The 21146-nt window shown below is 38.8% G+C and overlaps 1 protein-coding gene across 1 annotated transcript; it reads left to right on the top strand.

The window, feature by feature from the left end:
* Nucleotides 1-2702: 2702 nt before the first annotated feature.
* Nucleotides 2703-5209, top strand: LOC126369338 (uncharacterized). The gene is made up of 2 exons (XM_050013688.1): nt 2703-2820; nt 3131-5209. Exon 2 carries the CDS (start codon nt 3132-3134, stop codon nt 5115-5117), a length of 1986 nt encoding a protein of 661 aa, XP_049869645.1. The 5' UTR covers nt 2703-2820; nt 3131; the 3' UTR covers nt 5118-5209.
* The last annotated feature ends 15937 nt before the right edge of the window (nt 5210-21146 follow it).

Here is a 21146-nt window from a genome sequence, read left to right as displayed (position 1 = left end):
AGGCGCAAGCTTTTGCCATGTGTGGCAAAATCTCTCACATCTGGTGAATTGCGTTACAAAGATACCTGACGTTGCTAACTATAGCGCCAACTGCTTGGACCTTTTACTGATAACTGATCCGGACCAATATCAATCTCTATCAGTGACTTCCCCCTTGGGAACATCCGACCATTGTCTGGTGAGATATGTGTCTGTCTATTCCCCACCTGATTCTAGCCCCAGAGGATCGAGGCAAATATGGTGACATACGCTAGCAAATTGGGATGAGATGCGGCACTTCTTCGCAAACCTATCCTTGGCGTGAGGTTTGCTTTTCTTCAGAAGACTCGACGAGCTGCGGAGATGCCATATTAGTTGTCAGGCAATGGAATACTCTATCCCATTTTCTGACATATCATCTGACGATAAGGCTCGCTCATGGTACATCGCGGAGTATGCTAGTGCAGAAGGTCTAATATGCCTCCTAACATGCGGGCTCTGAAAAATTCCCTGAATACCGCTGCAAAGTCTTGCAAGAAGACAATGCGCAGGGCACGTTTCGACAATATTGGCCAAATTGATGCCAAACTAACTGAGCTGGTAGTAAAACCTTTTAGCCGCTAGTCAAATCGGTCGACTTCGCACTCTAGACGTGAATAAGGTCAGTAGTCCTGATGATATCCCAGCAATGGTACTGCGGAACTGTACACCTGAATAGTCTCCTACTGACACGCCTCTACCTGCTCTCTCTGGGTTCAGGACAATTCCCGAAACCATGGAACCTTGCCAATGTGCAGTGTATGCCCAAAAAAGGCACTCGTACCAACCCTGCTAACTACCGCCCCATCTCGGCACAACCGCCGCTAATCCTGAACAACCGCCTCCTGGCGTACCTTGAAGCCAACAATTTACTCAGAGATAGGTCAACTGATGTTCTTCTTGTGTATGCTACACGCTTATGGAGTGAGGCAATCTAGAATCAAGGCGAGGATCTTGTTATGTCCCTTGATATATTCAGGATCCCTTCTAGCCTATGTAATTGGATAGATAGGGATAGATTGATTCGGGTAGTAGTTGATGGGTGCTTGTCTGATCTACATGCTATTAATGCCGGACTTCCTCAGGGATCTGTTCTCTCCGCCACGTTTTTTCTATCAATGATCTGCTGATTATGCCCGGTATCTTTAGGCATGCAGACGATAGCACAGTGACGGAGAGATACATGTCCAATGCACGCGTAAGCACCAGAGATGATAGTGCCCTCAGAGAGGATCTTGTGAATCGTGTGAAACTGCCCCTTAAGTCCGTCTCAGACTGGGGTGACAACAAGTAGGTTGGACTCAACGCTTCCATGACCCAGGCGTGTCTGTTCACCGCAAAACGGAGTCCTTTCCTCCTGACTGGGACTTTCCGGAGTGAATAACCAACCATCTCGAGCTCTTGGGTATGGATATAACTTCCAACTCGTTATAATCTAGGAGACTTCAAGACTAGGGTGAATAGGCATTTGCTAGGTAAGTGTGATCCACCCTAGACCACATCGTCATTTACCATCAGGTGAGATTGTGGTCCTACGTGAACCTATATTATTTAAAAAAAATGTAGGTAAGTAATAAAGAAGCAATTACAATAGCCACAAAAAAGACATATTGACAATAAGCATCATCCCCCTAGCATTATACCGATTTTTCACAGGGTCCGCTTACCTAACTTGAAGATTTGACAGGTCCAGTATTTTACAGAAGCGACTGCCTGTCTCACCTTCCAACCCACGAAGGGGAAACCAGCCCAATACACATTAGGTCACATACCTCCGAAAATGGAATTTTCGGGAATGTGGGTTTCCTCACGATGTTTTTCTTCACCGCTGAGCATGTGACAATCATTTCTGATCTAAACATGAATTACCTTACCACCCACCCATTAGCTACCACGGCTCCACATATTGACAACAACTAAATGCATTTTTTATTGCTCGATGAAAGAAACGAACAACAATCTATTACTATTAGTAAATAGTATTAAACTATTTTTTATTTAGCAAGTATTGAATTATTTATCTAAGAATGTATAAATCGATCTCCACCAACCCGCAGTGGAGCAGCGTGATGGAGTATGCTCCATACCCTCCTCCCCCTCCCCCCCCCCGGTTAATTGAGAGTAGGCCTGTGCCCAGCAGTGGGACGTATATAGGCTATTTATGTATAAATCAAACTTCACTTTGTACGGAACCCTAGCTAAGCAGCACAATTTTTCTTGACTGTATCATTTCCGTGGGTTAATTTCATTTCAGTGGACTCATTATCATTTCAGTGTACATTTATATCATTTCGGTGTATATTTATATCATTTCAGTGGGTACTTATCATTTCAGTGGACTCATAAAAATTCAATTTTAAATATCTCAGTAAGTTTTGATCGTATTTGATGCCCACTCACGCACATAATTCAAAATAGGTTAAAGTTTTATTTGTCGTCAAATATGTGAAGAAAAGTATTAAAATAAAAAATCTCACCGAAATGATAAAAAAATGAGACTTGTTGAAATTCACCCTGACAATTTTGTGGTCTCTAGGTCAAACAAAACTGTTTCGGAAAACGTTAGTGATCTGTGAAATTAAAAAAATAAAATCCATATAGGTGTAGGTACTTGTACCAATTTCCAATTTAAAAGATAGGGTAAGGTGGTGCAAGAGTGCGCGGGCGATAAGAGTGCGCATATGGCTTTGTGCAAAAACCGAAAGAGATTTGTTGCTAACTTCAGTCATGTTTTGAACACCTACTATGCCGGTATACGCTCCCCAAAAATAATCGCGATTGAGTGAAAACTGTGTCTCTCAGGTAAGCCCGAAGTTTTGTAATGCTTTTTATGTTAAATTTCAACTATTTCAATGTGTGATTGTTTCAAAAAACAATCTACTACAAGTTTTTGATTACAATTATTAAATAACCTAACCTGTCAACTTGCCGCTCGAAAGAAATAATTCTAATCGCTGCGCAGAGATGGCGCTAGTAAAGTCATTACGGCGATTTGAGAAAAAATGTAAGAGTGCGCACTACGAGGGTGTGTAAGATGGCGCGTGCGTACTCTTACACATCGGTGGATATTTTAGTGATTTCTAATTCTTATGCAATTTTTATTGACTTGCAGCATGTCTAGAAGAGAAAGAAAAACTGACCGACAAAATTGTCCACTTTCGTTATTGGAAGAAGCTCGTAAACGCGTCAATGAAGGTGAAAGTAAGAGATCGGTTGCTAAATCTCTTGGAATGGCGGAATCTACTCTAAGAAAGAGGCTGCTTAGAACTTCAATTGCAACCAAATTAGGAAGATATGATCTTACATTTTCGAAAGAAGTAGAACAAGAGTTTTGCAACTATTTAATGCATCTCGATGACATGTATTTTGGAATGACCGCAAAAAATCTGCGTATTCTGGCGTTTGAGTTTGCAGAAAGAAACAACATATCTCACAGATTTAACAGAGATGCGAAAGCAGCTGGTAAGGACTGGCTACGAGGATTTTTGAAGCGTCATCCACAGATATCCTTAAGGCAACCAACTTCTACGAGTATTGCGCGGGCTATGGGATTTAACAGACCGCAAGTGGAACGATTCTACATAAACTTGTCAGCTCTGATGGACAAACACAACTTTCCTCCTAGCGCGATTTACAATATGGACGAGACGGGGGTATCTACTGTCCCCAATAAAGCTCCTAAAGTTTTAACTTTGAAAGGCAAACGATCTGTTAATAAAATATCCAGCGCAGAGAGGGGCACAAATGTAACCGTCGTCAACGCCGTGAGTGCTACTGGGCATTTTGTTCCACCGGTGTTCATATTTGGCCGCAAACGCATGAAAGCAGAGCTTTTAGATGGTGCGCCTTCTGGTTCTGTTGGAATGGTTTCGGATTCCAGTTTTATTAACTGCGATCTGTTTCTAAACTGGCTGACTCATTTCAAGGATCATGTAAGGCCTACTGACGAACGTCCTATTCTCCTCATCTTAGATAACCATGTGTCTCACTGTTCCATAAAAGCAATAGATTTTTTCAGAGCCAATAATATAATTGCTCTGACCATACCACCACACAGCAGCCATAAGCTGCAGCCTTTAGACAAAGGATTTCACACTGTTTTAAAGAAATACTTTGCGAATGAGTGTGAGAAATGGATGCGAAATCACCCTGGCAGAGCAATTACAGTATTTCAAATTACTGCTATATTCAATGCTGCTTTTGGTAAAGCCGCCACCATTGCTTGCGCGACTGAAAGTTTTAAAACTACCGGTATATGGCCCTACAATCCAGATGTTTTCAGCGAGGCAGATTTTCTGGCTAGTGCGGTAACCGACAGAGAATTCCCTAATGACGGTTCAGAGAACACAGCTATAGCGGACGACAACTCTTCAGGTGAAAATTCAATCCCATCGGTACAACAGCAACAACAGCCTGTTTTGGCAAATCAGGACAGCTCTTTGGGAAGCGGCAAAAAAGCCAACTCTACTGACAAGAACTTAATGCCATCCACACAGCAGCAGCAACAGATGCTTTTGCCAAATCAGGATAGCTGCTCTTCGGTAACTAGTACAAATAACTCAAACGAAACTCCAGATACCGTTTCTGCAGTAAAACAAGTCTCAGTCGAAAAAAATCCGGTTCAAGAAGCAGTTGGAAGTTTTTCGAATGGCCATGCAGCTGTTGTTTTAAATGTTAAGAATAGTCCTTTGGCTAAAGAGACCCCTACCACAGCAAATCCGAGATGCAAAACTGAAGAAGCTATAGTTAAAAAACTTTTAGATATTAGTCCTCTTCCTAAAGCTCCAAGAAAGAATACAACAAGGAAGCATAAGAAATCAGAAGTTATCAGTAGCTCACCATACAAAACTCAATTAGAAACAGACCAGGAATTAAAAAACAAGCCAAAAATACCTCGACTAGATTTTAAGAAGCCTAAAAAGCCCAAGAATGCTCCCAAAATCAAAAAGTGGAAATGTGGAGGGTGCAACGAAATATATAAAGAACCTATTGAAGAAGACTGGATTGAGTGCTCTGGATGTAAAAACTGGTGGCATGAAAAATGTACAGCGTATACAGGCGTAGGAGCTTACATATGTGACTTTTGCGTGGACAAATAAACTGCGCACTCTTATCCGTCTCATAGCGCACTCTTACACACACCTGTGTGTAAGAGTGCGCAAATCTCATTTTGTGATTTAATTGAAATACGTCCAAAGATAATTATTATAGATTAAAATAATATTTTCCAAATAATAGGCTATTAGTTACTATATAATATTTAATAGAGTTGATTTTCCTAATTGCTTTTGTTTTATTTTTAGAACTAATTGAACTTTAAGTGCGCACTCCTGCACCACCTTACCCTAATTTTGTAGAAACGACGAGCATATTGGCGAATAATTTTGATAGATATCAAATTCCTATGGCACGTTTCACTTCTGCACCAACACTGCATCAACGCGATTAATTTGCTATGCATTGTTAATGTGGAGAAGTCAAGAGAAGTGTGTCAAGATCGAAGCAAATAGAATTCTTGGAAAATTGGCGTGAGTTTATGTATGTATGAATTTACATAGGTACATTTTAGAGTCAAAGCTATAGTTAGTTTAACCTCTGACGACGCAGTTTAATGAACAATGTGCTCACATTTAAAACGTAAAAGCGCTCCCCGACTAGAAGCTAGTTAGTAGTTAGTAGTTTTAACCCTTCCCCAGCCAAGCGTGAGTGCGAGGCCCGTGTAAAATTAAATAAAAGCACTTTGGAAGGTGTCGCCCGCACGCGGCCACCACAACATATACCACGCAAACCAGTAATGCAGCTTTGGTTTGTGTAAAGTTTAAGACGTAAGAACTTTTTCTGTTATTTGTAATTGGCCTTCTGCTAAATAAATGTGTATCAATTTGTAATTGAAGCTGTTAGCTCCTTGAAGAAAATAAAATAAAATAATTCTCAAAGTACCACATTCTTGCGCATAGACGGGAGAGGGAGAAGAAACTAGTTTTTATTATAAGGGACGTGTTATCTCTCTGCCTACTCCTAAATATAAGTGTTTCTATTTTATGTCAGAACCCATAAGGCTATCTGGAAACTTTACAGTTATTTAATAATTTTAAGAACATATTTTTTGTAATACCTAATCCCATTGATGTATATTATTGGTTAAAAAAATATAATAAAAAAGTTTATTTAAATATAAATTTAGTTTTGTTTTGTGTTTGGTTAATTGTCTATTACTCCAACGTAGTTCGTATTTTAATTCTGTGATTTGTCACAAAAAGTACTCTTTAAAATGTGATGTGTGTGTGTAATTTATAAGTGACTAATTGTATTTAATTTACGACTTAAAAATAGTATAAATGTGATAATGACAATGATGACAATCGTATAAAAAGTAATTGTAACTCATGGATTTCACAACCATTAATATGTATCTGCTCTCAGAGAAGTAAGTTTGATAAATCATGATTTTTGTGGTAAGTTACCATACCGTTCGTTCAAACGCAACATATCGCACGTCCGGACACAGCGCCCGCATATAGTAACGTTATACTTTACCCTAAGTTTTTGATAGTTCATTTTACAGGGGTTAATTTTTGCTCACATGTAGGTAAGAATGTGCCCGTAGCTTAGCGGGGAGCCTACTGGCCCGTTCTCTCCATTATGACCAATTAATTTATAAATGCTATTGGCGATATGAAGGTAAATTGTTGAGCTTTTTGTGAATCTAGTGGTATTCATCAAGATTATGGATAAGAATGAGAAAATTACAGAAATAAAGAGACTATAACGGAAAAATTCAGTAGTAGATAAGTACCTACCAACACCCTTATGCCTTATTACTTGGTTATATTTCCAGTGCAGGCTATTGCAGGCAAAGGTATTTTATATCAATTTGCTTTTTTAATTTTTTGACGTACCTAACAACCGCCTGCGAAGACTTTTAACAACTTTAGTTTCCAACGACGTTTTTTCCATTTCTACAAATCTATACACTTGTTGACAGTGATTTGTCTCAAAAAGAAAAACTTATTTTCATAACTTACTTATTACTTATAAAAACTATATAAGTCCCACTGCTGGGCACAGGCCTCCCCTCAATCAACCGTAGGGGGAATGGAGCATACTCCATCACGCTGCTCCACTGCGGGTTGGCGGAGTATTGTCATAACAATAACACCCAAAAATATTTCTTTTCCTGCGATTTTTTTTAAATGACTCTAAACTCCATGAAGTTGTTCGCCCACATGGCGACTACCTACCTACACAAAAGATTCTAAATTATGCCATACATTAATTAATGGGCGAATAGTCCCAAGTCTCCACATTCTAATACTCCGACCGTCGTTACTTCCATCATCATTCAATGCCAGGGCCAATGCACATTCCCGTCGTTAAAAAGGTAGCTTCTGGGTCCATTGAAGGTAGATTTAATAGCCTAAATTAATATTTCCTCCCTTTCCTACCCGCATGGGTCAGGGGCAAGGTGGTCTTTGTCCATTAATTGGGCATTTTCACTTATTGTGTTGGCGTTTTTGAGGTATTATTCTGGGCTGGGAAGAGGTTAACGACCGGTTTATTGGAGGCACAAAGTTGTTAACGGGTTTGTGGTAAAGCTGCTGATTACTTCTGGTGTATTGTGATTCATATATGAATCTTTTTGGTACATTTTTCTTCTCATTCTCTCGTGTCGGTTGTGAGTTCAATGCAAGGTTTCATCAACCCTGGTGTCAGGGTTGCTCTTGAACTGCCAAAGGCTCCTGACATGACTCATCTAACGCCTACATACTTAAGTAAATAGTAGCCGAGAGCGACTGAATTATGAAAATATTGGAAGAAGTTATACTTTGTACTGCCGAAAATCCGAACAGGGATACAAAGTATAATCGTATAGGTAAGGTACAATAGCATAATGATCAACCTACTTATATGGTGTTAGACAGATAACATTATATAAAACCATTATTTTCATCAGCTGATATAAATTTCGAAGCTAACCTTATTATGTTTCTATTTTCGGGAGGCGGGTGTCCACACGTAGTGGGTACGCGGGATACGTGTATTAATCATGGTGGGGTAACAAGATTTCTGGCGCATAATCGGACGGTCCGCGGGGAGGGGTCACTTTATTAGATTGCTGCCCGACCTGCTCGGCTGCAAGCGAGGATTACAAAGGGGCATTTTAACTTAGGGTTTTACTTGTAAACGTTTTACTTATTGGTTATTAACAATTACGTGTATATTGTTTATTTTTCCGAGTTTATCATGTGGACCTACAAAGGTATTGGTACTAATGATGAAAGAAACTTAGTCTTTTAAGGCCTATTAAAAAGACTAGCCTTCATCTTAAAGGACTCGACTCTAAAATAAAGACTAAAGGTTCGAGTTTTTATTAATAAGACTTAGTCGTTGTATTATAAAGACTAAACGACTTAAACGACTATAGTTGTTTTAAAAAAACTTAAAGACTAAAATGACTGAAGTTGTTTTTAAAAGGACTAGCACCTGAGTATTACACATGACTCATGCATCATCTTTTGTGTCCTACTAACCACATAGATAGAAAAAAAAACATAAGTTATATTTAGAAATGTTTAATGACTTTTGTATTATAATAAGACACGCATCACGCACGAACGACTAGCGCTCGCGCTACTAAAGGCTGTAAGGCACTTTCAGTCCTTTTAGTCGTTTTAGTCTTTTAAGCCTTTTACGTTATAAGGTTAAAGACTACGACTGAAATTAGTTGTCATTTGTAGTCTTATGACTAAAGACTTCAGGGTTACAAGACTAATTTAGTCGTAAGGCGTTAAAAATTAGTCTAGTCTTTTTAATAGGCCTTGAAAGACTAAGTTTCTTTCATCACTAATTGGTACCCCTAGGAGTACATGTTAGAAAGGTATGACGTACGTACAGTCATGACCAATATAATGTACCCACTTTAGGACTCTGTCGCACTAACATATTTGACATCTAGTGAGACTTACAGTTCAATTTGTCAAAAAAGTTAATGTGACAGGGTACCAAAGTGTATACATATTATTATTAATGCTCGTGACCGTGCATGCAACATGATACTAAGGTAATAAGACGGTTCATCACAAACATTTCGGGACGTTACATCAGACGTGGTTACAAGTGTCTTAAATGAGGTACAAATAAAAAAATTAAACAGCACCCACTATTCAACAAAACCTAAAAGATATTTCGAAGAGTGGAAGATTCAATGGGACGCCTTTGCTCAGCAGTGGCATTAAATTGGTGAGATAAGATACTCAATGGCCCCGATACCTGCAGACACCTCCTAATTTTATTTTAAGTTACACCCGTCATTTTCTTATCCGCCGAAAAGGAAAGGGACGGATGATAGTCAATTTTAATATGAACGAATAACCCGTGCGAATAAAATAGGCATCTCGTTGGTATACAATCCGTTTGACGTGCTTTCTACCTTATTCTGTCGGTTTATTGGCCGATGTAAAATTTTTAGACGGTTGTTTTAGATCTCTGTTTAAAATTGACGTGTATTCCATAAATTTTATGCCTGTTGACTACGAATAATTATTTATTCGTAGCCTATTGATTACCCGTCCTTTTCTTTTTCAACGGATAAGAAAATGACAGGTATAACTTAAAATAAAATTAGATGGCGTCTGCAGGAATTAGCACCATTAAATAAAAAATCTTGATAAGATAAGTATATTCTAAGTCATACCTACTTACCCAAATACCAATCTTCTTTCGTATCGAACGAAGTCAGATTCAATAATAAGAATTACTTAAACCCGTAAAGGATTGCATTAAAACCAACATTATTTAAAAATGACAATTAGATTCGTTTGCGCAGTGACGTATCACGCGCACGCGCACTGCGGCTGCGCGGGGTGACAACAATGCGCACGACCGTTACAATCAAACAATAGTGCGCAAAAACTTGCCCCCACCTTGCTTGATCTGGTTTTGTGCTACATACGGACTTACCATATGACTAATAAAGTACTTAGGAAAACTTTGTATATCTTTAAACGTGTCAAAGGCTAAGGTTAACTGATTAGAAGAAGTTTTCAGACGTAAGTATTTAAAATAAAAATAGAAGTAAACTAACAATTCGATAAATTCCAACACCTTCATGTATTGAAATATACTTCTGAAAGCATAAAGTTCCTGCAAACGCTGGATATCATGTGAAAACTGTACAGATCCAATGATTAGAATTCGACGAACCTAATGATTCCGATAACATACATATACCTATACCGATACATACATACATAAACTCACGCCTATTTCCCACCGGGGTAAGCAGAGACCATAGAATTCTATTTGCTTCGATCCTGACACACTTCTATTGCTTCCTTCACATTCATCAATCGCTTCACACAAGCACGCCGGTTCAGAGTAGATCGTACTAAACCTTTTCTAAGGACATCTCCATTTTGGTCAATATAAGTCCTGAAAAACCAATGAGAAAAAGAGAACCTGAGTCAATGTGATTCCGATAAGTACTTTATATATCTATCCTTCTCTCGTGTGAATTGTGAGATCAATGACCGACGTTATCAATTCTACTTCAACGGCCTCCGTGGTCCAGTGGATAGAGCGTTGGGCACACGATCCGGAGGTCCCGGGTTCAAATCCCGGTGGGAACATATCACAAAAATCACTTTGTGATCCCTAGTTTGATTAAGATATTACAGGCTGATCCGAAATTATCCAAAAGTAAGATTTAAGCTGTTGGTCCCGGTTACTACTTACTGATGTAAGTAGTCGTTACATGAGCCATGTCAGGGGCCTTTTGCGGCTCAATGCTACTTTGACGCTAGGGTTGATGGGGTTGGTAATCCACTTTACAACCCACACGATAGAAGAACAACTCTACTTCTATTACTTTAATATAATATCTTTCTTACTGTTGTTAGTTAACATAAGTTTGAGTATGCATGTGTTATTCTAATTTCAAACTTATTATGAACTCTATGCACAGTCATATCCACACATCCTTTCAGTCCGTATGTCCCGCACCTCACTCCGCGCACCTACAATAAATTACTGCTATGATTTTTAGACGCGCGACACTCGTATGATTTATACGGCTCGTACAATGGACCTGGTACGTAAGCGACACACGGTCCGAGGGTGCGTGCTGTGTGAGGCACGCCCGTCATCGTCGACACACATATGGCCTAACTGCAGGTTACCATTGAACCATAAATTTAAAAAGTATTTTTCCATTCGCCGTAATGTTACGATAAAAAAGAAGAGGCACTTTTCAATCAAACAATCACATTTATTTGCCAGATTACAGTTTACAAAAGATGGTCGGTAATATTATAATATTATGTCATAGCATTCAACTTTAACTCGGCATGCAAATATTAATTACAATTTGAGATTTGCCTGTTTCATTGCCAATAGAAAAAATATCTAATTTTACTCGGATATTTTCTCTACTGGCAATGAAGCCAAACAGTTCTCAGTTCCCACCATTCCTGCGACACGTTTCTCCCTCGTGTTGTCATTGTCACCGGCTCCATGCAGGGAGGGCAGGGGAACAAGGTATTATAATTAAGCACATTTGTTATTTTTTCTCCGCACAGCGCGCTTAGAAAAACAAATCGGAGAACCTCGACTGTCGTGGGTAAAGGGTTGAATAGAATGAGTATATACATTCACGTTTTTCCTTATAAATGTAATGTGTTATGCCAGATAAAATAACATATTGACAATTAAAATAAATGTTTCTTTAAACGCCAAATAGCACTTAAAAAGCTTTCAAACGATCCGGTATTGTGTTTTAGTGCTCGTTTTTTCATACTAAGAAATAGATAAAGGAATCATGTTGATAAACGTCATATCTACAGCTATAGGTCGAAGACCACGATATACTTAATTGGTGCCGCGTGCGGTAAACAATACATGCAGTGGAACATAGAAACTTCTCTTTTCTGAAGTCGGTTAAAAACTACATTTAACATTAGTTAACATACATTTTGAAAAGATTTTAAAATATATTTTCATAATTTTAGCATAGGAAATGTAAACTATAGTTTACGACTACTATTTTCCTTTAGAATATAAAACCAACACTAAAAGTATTAGATAAAAAAAACTATTCCGTTTAGATAACAATTAAAACCCACGTCACTGCACCTTTGTGACAATTCAAACTTGTTTTTTTAATCTGCACCCTTTCTCCCCGGTGTCGGGTGGCGGTGGCGCAGGCGCGATAAGCCGGCACATAGGTGCGTCATTAGAGCTGCGCACGCGACTCCCGCATTATCTTTTTATCGCACACCCCATGGCGGATTACTGACGTCTGCAGGGGTTAACAACCTACGGTACGAGGTTTAGGTGAAACTTCAATATATATTTTTATAATTATCGAATATGGAATGGAATAGAATATGGTTATTGCGAGTGCGGATAAGCAGTAGGTAAGGTAACTACGTAACTAATTAGCATTGGAAATGCTCGTGTTTTTTTATTTAAATACATAATATTTCCAAAATGAAACTAAACATGCCCGAAGATAACAGTGTTATAATGGAAATTTACAAGTAAAACTAGTAGACTGGTGTTTCTTTCGCGGATTGGGGTCAGACAAGTAGTCGCTTCTATAAAAAAATAGACTTATATCCTCAGGCTTATCTAAGCCCGGTGAAAACGGGATAACGGTAGGGAGATGATACAATAACTAGTAAACCTACATGAAAAAAATAAAAAAAACGTAATAAAAAAAACGTTAAAAATTGTTCTCCACCTCTGCTCATAGGTGGACAAAAGACCGTACCGCGTGTCACCCGTGAGTCCCCGCGCAAATATTGCATTACCCTGCCCCCGCGCCCCCTCCAGCGCGCCACGCGCCCGCGCACGTGAGCCTTTGTCTAGATCCCCGCGCAAGCTGACCCTACGCCGTAATCCCAGCCATTGGGCTGTAAGTGGCACTGATTTTTTTAGGTTCCTTGATCTGCTGTTTATTGCTACGGGAATGTTTTTATAGATCAATGACACATAACATAAGGTAACGACTATATTCCAATTAGGGTAGTCAGAGGTACTATCGCAAGATGAACCTACATAACCTACACCTCACCGAGCTTTCCAATGAGATGAAGCTTAATTTGTCATCTATATTTGGCTTAGGAGTAACGTATATTGGGTATTTTTTTCATCAACTTAACTTACATCACCATCTTCAGCAGATGTTTGAAGTGCGAATATTTGCAACTAGAGTTCACCAAACTCGCACAGGATTTTTTTATTATTAACTGTTACAAAACGTCGCTATCATTTAGAACAGGGGTGTGAAACATGTTGCAAATGATTTCTAAAAACTTCACTGTTGTTTTTTGTGTGATAAAAAAAATTTCATAAGCTGACTGCCATGTCAATTTGGCTAACACACTAGTTCATCTGGGGCAAATCTGCAGCTACTTATCAAGGCAAAAACAGCAGTTTTTAAAAAGAATATTAGACTTAGAATTTCTTCGCTAAATCACTCTTTAATCTTCTTCTACCGTGTGAATTGTGAGGTGGATTACCAACCCCATCAACCCTGGTGTCAGAGTTACTATTGAGTCGCCAAAGGCCTCATAATATGGCTCATGTAACGACTACTAACTTACACCATGACCAGTAAGTAGTAACCGGGAACAACGGCTTAACGTGCCTTTCGAAGCATGGATCATCTTACTTTCGGAGAATTTGGTGATCAGCCTGCATATATCCTAACCAAACAAGAGACCACAAAATATTTTTTGTGATATGTCCCCAGATCGAACCCGGGACCTCCGGATTGTGGGCCCAACGCTCAAACCACTGGACCACGGAGGCCGTCAATCTTTAATTAATACCTATGTTTTGTGTCGGGGGTCGTTAAACTCTTCCCCGAACAAAACACTGTAGGCAAATAGTGATAAACAAAACACTGCTGCTCCACCACGATGCTCCACCTACGAGGTGTCGTGTAAATTTTCATATAACGACCCTTTTACAGCTCGTAAACGTTCCGAGGTGCAACTTATTGATTCTTTATTGCATCGTTTTGTTCCGTCTGTGCGACTCCCCTTGTATGTTCTATGTGAATGTTGCAATTGACGTCATTATCTTTAGGTACTAAATTTGAAAAACTAACAGAAAAAACGTCAAAAAATAGGTCACTGTCCAGAATTTTTAGATATTTTTCGTCGTTACTTAGGCACTAGGTTTTTAACTCTTGCTCTACAGAGGTGAAAAAACGGTAATTTGTTGTTCAACCTATACTTTTTACGAAGTCGTATGTGTTTTACGACTGCTCCTTTAAGAAAATCAGGGTCAATTGTAAATAAGTTTCCCTTCTGTGTCTGTCTATTTACCTTCGCTAATTCAAACCTTGCACTTTTCATAACCAATTCCTACAATCCTTTGTTTCACAGAGCTACTCCGCACGCAACATGACCTAATTTCTCGCTGTCAGAAACAATCCGCCACTCCGTCACTCAGGTCTCTGTTGCCATCAGTTGAGCGAATTATACGCAATTCTATTTACCTCTCCGCTAAACTACTCATTTGAATAATGGCGGCGTGACCTTTAGTACATAGTGCTGTGGTGTAGGCCGTGTCGTGAAGACTCGTGAGGGTAGATTTTAGTAGAGATGTGACGGGGCGTCGGAGAGTGTGGACTGCGATGGTCTACAGATCTACTCATTCGATATACAGATCGTCATTATACTAGTAGGCTACAGCCTACTAGTATAATTTATATTATTTGAGCCGTGGTAGCCCAGTTGGCAGAACTCTTGCACAGGTTCAAATCCAGCACAGGCCTAAGCCAATGATTGTCCAATTTGTTTCCGAATTCGTGTTTGGATCACTAAAGATTAGCGGTGAAGGAAAACATTGTGACGAAACCCACATTTCCGAGAAATGTATTTTCGGAAGTATGTGACCTATATTATCGTAACTGAAGCTGTAATAAAGAAGTATTTAGAATGAACTCTAAAGAGCTGGTTTTCCATTCACGGGTTGGAAGGTCAGACAGGCAATCGCTTCTGTAAAAAACCGGACCGGTCAAATCTTCAGGTTAGAAGTAGACCCTGTGACAAACGGGATAATGCTAGAGAGATGATAAATGATTCAGCCTAGCGATTTCTTTCCAAGCCGTTGGATTAATAATAGCAGAATTCGATTTTGAAAACTTCAAATACCTCCCATGTGGACTGTGGTATTGAACGGTTGATGGTAGTTCGCAGCAAAGCTGTCTAAGTTATTATGGAGGCGGATCGTGTACCGACTGCGTAATTATTGTAACGATACCCCTCAGGAACATATTGAGCTTGCAGGAGAATTTCCACTGCTCACAATCATTACAGCATTTGATACAGCCTTAATAGTACGTCATCATTATTTAAGAGCCACGCTCTTGTCGATGTAGCATTCTCCATTCTTGTCTATCAAAGGCCAATTCTGTCACTTTCTTATAAAACACGACGTCCGCATTCTCTTTAATCTATTCCTTGTAAGCTCTTCATGGTCTTCCCCTTCTTCTCGTTCCTTGTAGCTACCCTTCTATGATGTTTTTAATAAATTCGTCGTGTCTTACTAAATGTCTAATCATCTTGCCTCCTCTGTCCTCAACAACTCACAATATTTGCCTCTTGACCCTTACTCTTACTAGCACTTCCTGAATTCCGTCGCCCTCCAACACCACATTTCAAAGGCCTAGAGTCTCTGTCTTTCTGTGTCAGTTTCCAGGTTTCACATCCATAAAGGGCCTAGTAGAACCTCGTAGTTTCTAATTGTCGATATTAACATACCCCCATCAGTCCCATCACTAGAGTCGGTAAAGGAGTGTCGTCGACGCGGCGTTAGCATAAACTCCTCGTTTGTCATGGCTGCGTCCGCGGCAGGTCTGATGACGTCACGTCACCAGCCGCCATCGACTCTCCACGCTAAATGTCATGCTCACAGACGGGTAGTTTATTTTCCAAAGGGATATTGATTTTGACAGGATTTTGAAAGATAATAAGTCCCCTATTGCCGTAACTTAAGCTATAATAAAAAAAATATTTGATAGAATGAAGAACAAAGATTTTAGTAGTGTGTACGTAGTTACAGCATTGCTTCTTGTCATTGACACAATGACATTGTCAATTTTGATATTATACAGATTAACTTTACTATAGGTAGGTATTTCTCAGTATTGCTAGATAAATATTCGAATATTTGTTTTGGAAATTCCAGTGATACCAATTACTTATAAGTGGGGTTTGCTTCCATAAGTGTGGCGACTAACAACATCTGGTTGATTTACTTCTTATATTGGAATTCACTTAATTTAATTTAGCTTACTGCTCACTCCAGACGACCTTTTAAGCACCGCTAGGTATTCGCCCGCACTAACTACTTGCTCGTCGTTAGGCGCGACTTTGAAGCGCCCCACGCATAAACACTTCAATAAACGCACATTAAAAGATATGTCTCCAATTTAACTTGAATTTATGGACATACTAACTCCTTAACCACTCTACTAACGACTTATAAACGATCTACATTTCCACCTTTATATACATTGACGTGTTTGTTTATGAATTAGTTTCTTATCAGCTTATAAAAGCAGTGATGTATTTTGATATTCAAGAAGTGATCGTTGAGATTAGGCCGATGGAAAGGTATTTGTTAGGTATAGGTAGATGTCCCCTCAGTGCTTGCCCCATAAACTTAGATGGCGTTTATACTTCATAAAATTTATATGCACTTTTATTCCGACAATAAAGTTCGATTTGACTATTTCATGAGCCGAGTGCGCTTAGAAGAGGGGCCGATTAATGCGTGGTTATGGTAGGTATTATTTGATTAGTTTGTAGAGAGTATATTTTTAATTCAGATAATCAAAAAATACCAAATAATAATAAAAAACAGAATGTAAATCCACCACAGGCTTCGTCAGTACCAACATTCACATTCAAAGTAAAAAAAGGGAAAGCATATTCAAATCATACATAATAATAATTATCCGCACAAGCTTCGTAAAAATATACTAGTATGCTTCGTTGTGTATTTGTAGAGTAAAATATTATATTGAATGCTACAATTATATAAAAATATTAGCATTATATATCAAAATCAACCACTTACTTGAATTAAAGCTGTTCATCAGAAACAAGAGAATAGAGCATTTATTATACAACAAAATTTTCAACTCATAAGTCAAATTACGCACAGGTGAAAAGTATTACATTAATCTAACTCAATCCGTCGATGCGAACACATTGTCTGTCTGCCGCTTGAATGTTACCCGTTCGAATATATAAGACATGTAGAGGGTAGACAAGGTCTTCTAACCTACTCGTATCCATCACCAAGCCACCTGACACTCCCACCGACGACCTTCGCTGAGTTATACCCTCATCCATTTATCGTTCCTTTCACGAGCCCATAATAGCACACCTTTAAATCATCTCCGGCGATAAAACCGCGATAGTCATGATTCTTTATTATGTAACCAAACAACCACTCCCGTTTTACGAGTCTGTTTGTGCATATAATATATTTTATATATTGAAATTTTACATGCCCGCAAAACGTACGTTTATTGGGCTGTTATGTTTTTATTAATCGTTCAGGGATCGTTTAGAATTGTTGAAGACATAGATGATGGACGCGTAGCGTTTATCATAAATCATTTAGTAATGGCTACAAATGAGCAAGTTTCTAGAAGTTTCATCTTTATTCAAAAACCTGTAGGTTCAATAGAATATATCATAACATAAATGTACACCTAAAATGACCTAAGGAGAAGCCGCAATAATAAAAAAAACAATAATTATGACAGATTTTAAAATCTTTTAAGTACCTTTTTAAAAAAATATGACTTAGAAAATATCGATTTCATTCAATTACTTTCATTCCGGATAAATCTGAAACAACACATTTTTATATGGTATAAAACTAGGATCTTTATTGTGAGAATTTTTAAAAAGGCGCTTGCGTGAGTTGTTAATCACGCACTGGTGCTATTTCCTGCAGACGCCATCTAATTTTATTTTAAGTTATACCTGTCATTTTCTTATCCGCCGAAAAAAAGGGATGGGTAATCGACAGGCATAAAATTTATGGAATATACGTCAAATTTATGCAAAAATCTAAAATTTTAAATTTAAATAAAAAAAATTACATCGTCCAATAGCCCGACAGAGTTAAGGAGACAGCACGTCAAACGGATTACATACCAGCGAGATGCCTATTTTATTCGCCCGGGTTAATCATTCTTAAAATTAACTTGCTGACAATCATCCGTCCCTTTCCTTTTCGGCGGATTAGAATTATTAATTAGAAAATGGCGGTTATAACTTAAAATAAAATTAGGAGGTGTCTGCAGGAATCGGTGCCATAGTTTGTGTTATTATAAATAATTCTCCGAAGTAAAAAAATCTCGGTACGTACGCTTAAGCAAGATATCTTGCTCAAAACACACTCAAGCAACATCGAATTCACTTATACATTCAATAAAGCGTCCTCACCTTCGTGCCTTACAGTCAACTCACCTTCTAATATCCTCGCTCCATTCAGCCGAGCATTCATCAGTAACTACATTTGCCCCCTTCAGCGCCCGAATTAAAGCTTTCCAAGAGATAGATTTGTCTTGTCGATTTGATTCGACTCTGTGTTTATGTTAATTTAATATTTCCCCGCGTGCTTGGGGAGAGGGTAACCGATCCTCGTGTTTTGTTACTCTCAAGCACTTGTAATATTTGATATAAGGTAGTCGTTTTGAGCTTGTATTTTGTACTTTACATACATTTTGTTGTATTAACTAGGTGATTTTACTGTAGCGGGGATTACTTCGCCTAATAATTGAATATTTTACGTACTTTGTAGGTAATTTGTATGAAGATTTTTGTTCTTTAATCGTTCTGATTCAAAAGATATTTTCGGCTGTACCATAAAACTGTGTTTACTACTTTAGGATATGCAATCAAAAAAGAACGTAATTTGATAATAACTTCTTTGAACTGTTACATTCTTGGCTTTCATTTTTCTTTAGTGTCTAAACATTGTTTTGCGGTAGAGCCGTTATTGTTTAAATAAATGCAAGTTTTAATATTCACTAATTAGTGGTCAGATTTTTTTCTTAAAACATTTTTTAAATTTAAATTTCGAATTTAAATGAATCTAAAACTATGTATAAGTTTGTATCATCTATAACTACCTATTATCATCCGTTAGAGACGTCACATGTCCCGTCACCCTTCCATTTATTACATTTTAATATAATTTTACGATTTCACATATTATTTTTATACGACGATAATTAAATTCAGAACATAAATTTGAATCTACCCGCGTCGGTGGCACTAAATAAATTGCGATGTGACTTTATTAGATTAGTTGACAACAAATTCGATGTGAATCGGTTATGATTAAATTATTCCACATTAAACTCTGTCTGGGGGAAGATCATTTCGTAGACCTTTTCTGTTTCACACGCACAGCGGGATGGGGGGGGGGGGGGGCGGGGGGTAATACTTCTTCTTCTATGTATTTACTTCTTAAAAGGGTAAGTATGTCACGAAGGTTTTTGTAAGCTCCAATATTAATGATATTAATGAGTTCTATGGGCGCAGGGTAGTACTATAGCGAACTCTTTTGGTCGGATTAATATATCCCAAATTTCCATTACTGCACTTTATAAGGAATCATCATCACCAGCCCATTAACGTCCCCACTGCTGGGGCACGGGCCTTCCCTATGGATGGATAGGGAGGTCGGGCCTTAAACCACCACGCGGGCCCAGTGCGGATTGGTGGTTGTTAATGACTGCTAATGCAGCCGGGACCAACGGCTTAACGTGCCTTCCGAAGCACGGAGGAGCTCGAGATGAAAACTTTCTTTTTTGTGATCACCCATCCTATGACCGGCCTTTGCGAAAGTTGCTTAACTTCAACAATCGCAGACCGAGCGCGTTAACCGCTGCGCCACCGAGCTCCTCGCGCCACCGAGCTCCTCCACCGCCGAGCTCCCCAATATCAATATTACAAGGAATACATTCAGTAAAAATATGTCCGTAATCCGCCTGTCTGACTCTACCGGTCTAGTAGGTACAATGACTGTCCAGTGACGTGGTCCGGGGATGCCTGTGTCAGGACGGGGGACGGGATGAGAGGGGATAGGACGGGACGGGAACGGGGGACGAGTGCAGCGTGATTTGACACGCATTGGCACGCGTTGCTGCTCTCACAACTGGGTTACGAATCTCTTTTATAATGCATTATTCAAATAAATCGAAGAGTAAACTACTAGCGTAGATTGCTAGAGAATGTATGGGAAGAGTTTAAAATTACAAAGATTACTAGTATATCAATGATTACAAAGAAAAACATTGAATGAGTTCATTCAGCAGTTCTTAGATAGAAGTTGAAGAAACAAAGATTTTTTTATTTATATTCCGTGCTTCGGAAGGCACGTTAACCCGTTAGTCCCGGTTACTACTTACTGATGCAAGTTAGTAGTCGTTACATGAGCCACGTCAGGGGCCTTTGGCGGCCCAATAGTAACCCTGACACCAGGGTTAGTGGGGTTGGTAATCCGCCTCACAACCCACACGGTAGAAGAAGAAGATTTATATTACGTGCAGGGGTGACAGAGAGGAGGTTCGCCGAGTCCTATGGCACATCCATTACATTCTTTGTAGTCTGCAAAGAAAAAATATAATATTATCATACAGCCTCGACAATGTCCCCATCGGGAATCGAACCCGGACCTCCAGATCGTGAGCCTAACCACTAGACCACGGAGGCTGTTGGAAAAAAAATTGATCATAGCTCCTATATTCGTTGGCCGCGATTACTCGTACCTACAGGGGACGTTTGCAAGGTGTGTCGCGCGCCGCCGCGCCACGCGTCATATCCAACTATTGTCTGATTCCACCCTAATGTTTTATAAATCATATTACACACATGCAGTAACACAGCTTGTTTTGGTTCTTATTATTAGCGAATCCGAATAATTTACTAAAATAGTTACCTTTAAAGATGCACGCACTTTATACATATTAAACTTCAAAATACTAAAATGGTTGTTAAGTTGTAACTATTTTTTTTTAGTTTAAGTTGTAACCATTATGGATCTCACTGTTGTATGAAAATATTGTTTTTATTATTTTTATTACT

The sequence above is a fragment of the Pectinophora gossypiella genome, chromosome 9 (assembly GCF_024362695.1).
Source record: "Pectinophora gossypiella chromosome 9, ilPecGoss1.1, whole genome shotgun sequence".
Classification (NCBI taxonomy): Eukaryota; Metazoa; Arthropoda; class Insecta; order Lepidoptera; family Gelechiidae; genus Pectinophora; species Pectinophora gossypiella.
This window is presented reverse-complemented; position numbering and strand designations above follow the sequence as displayed.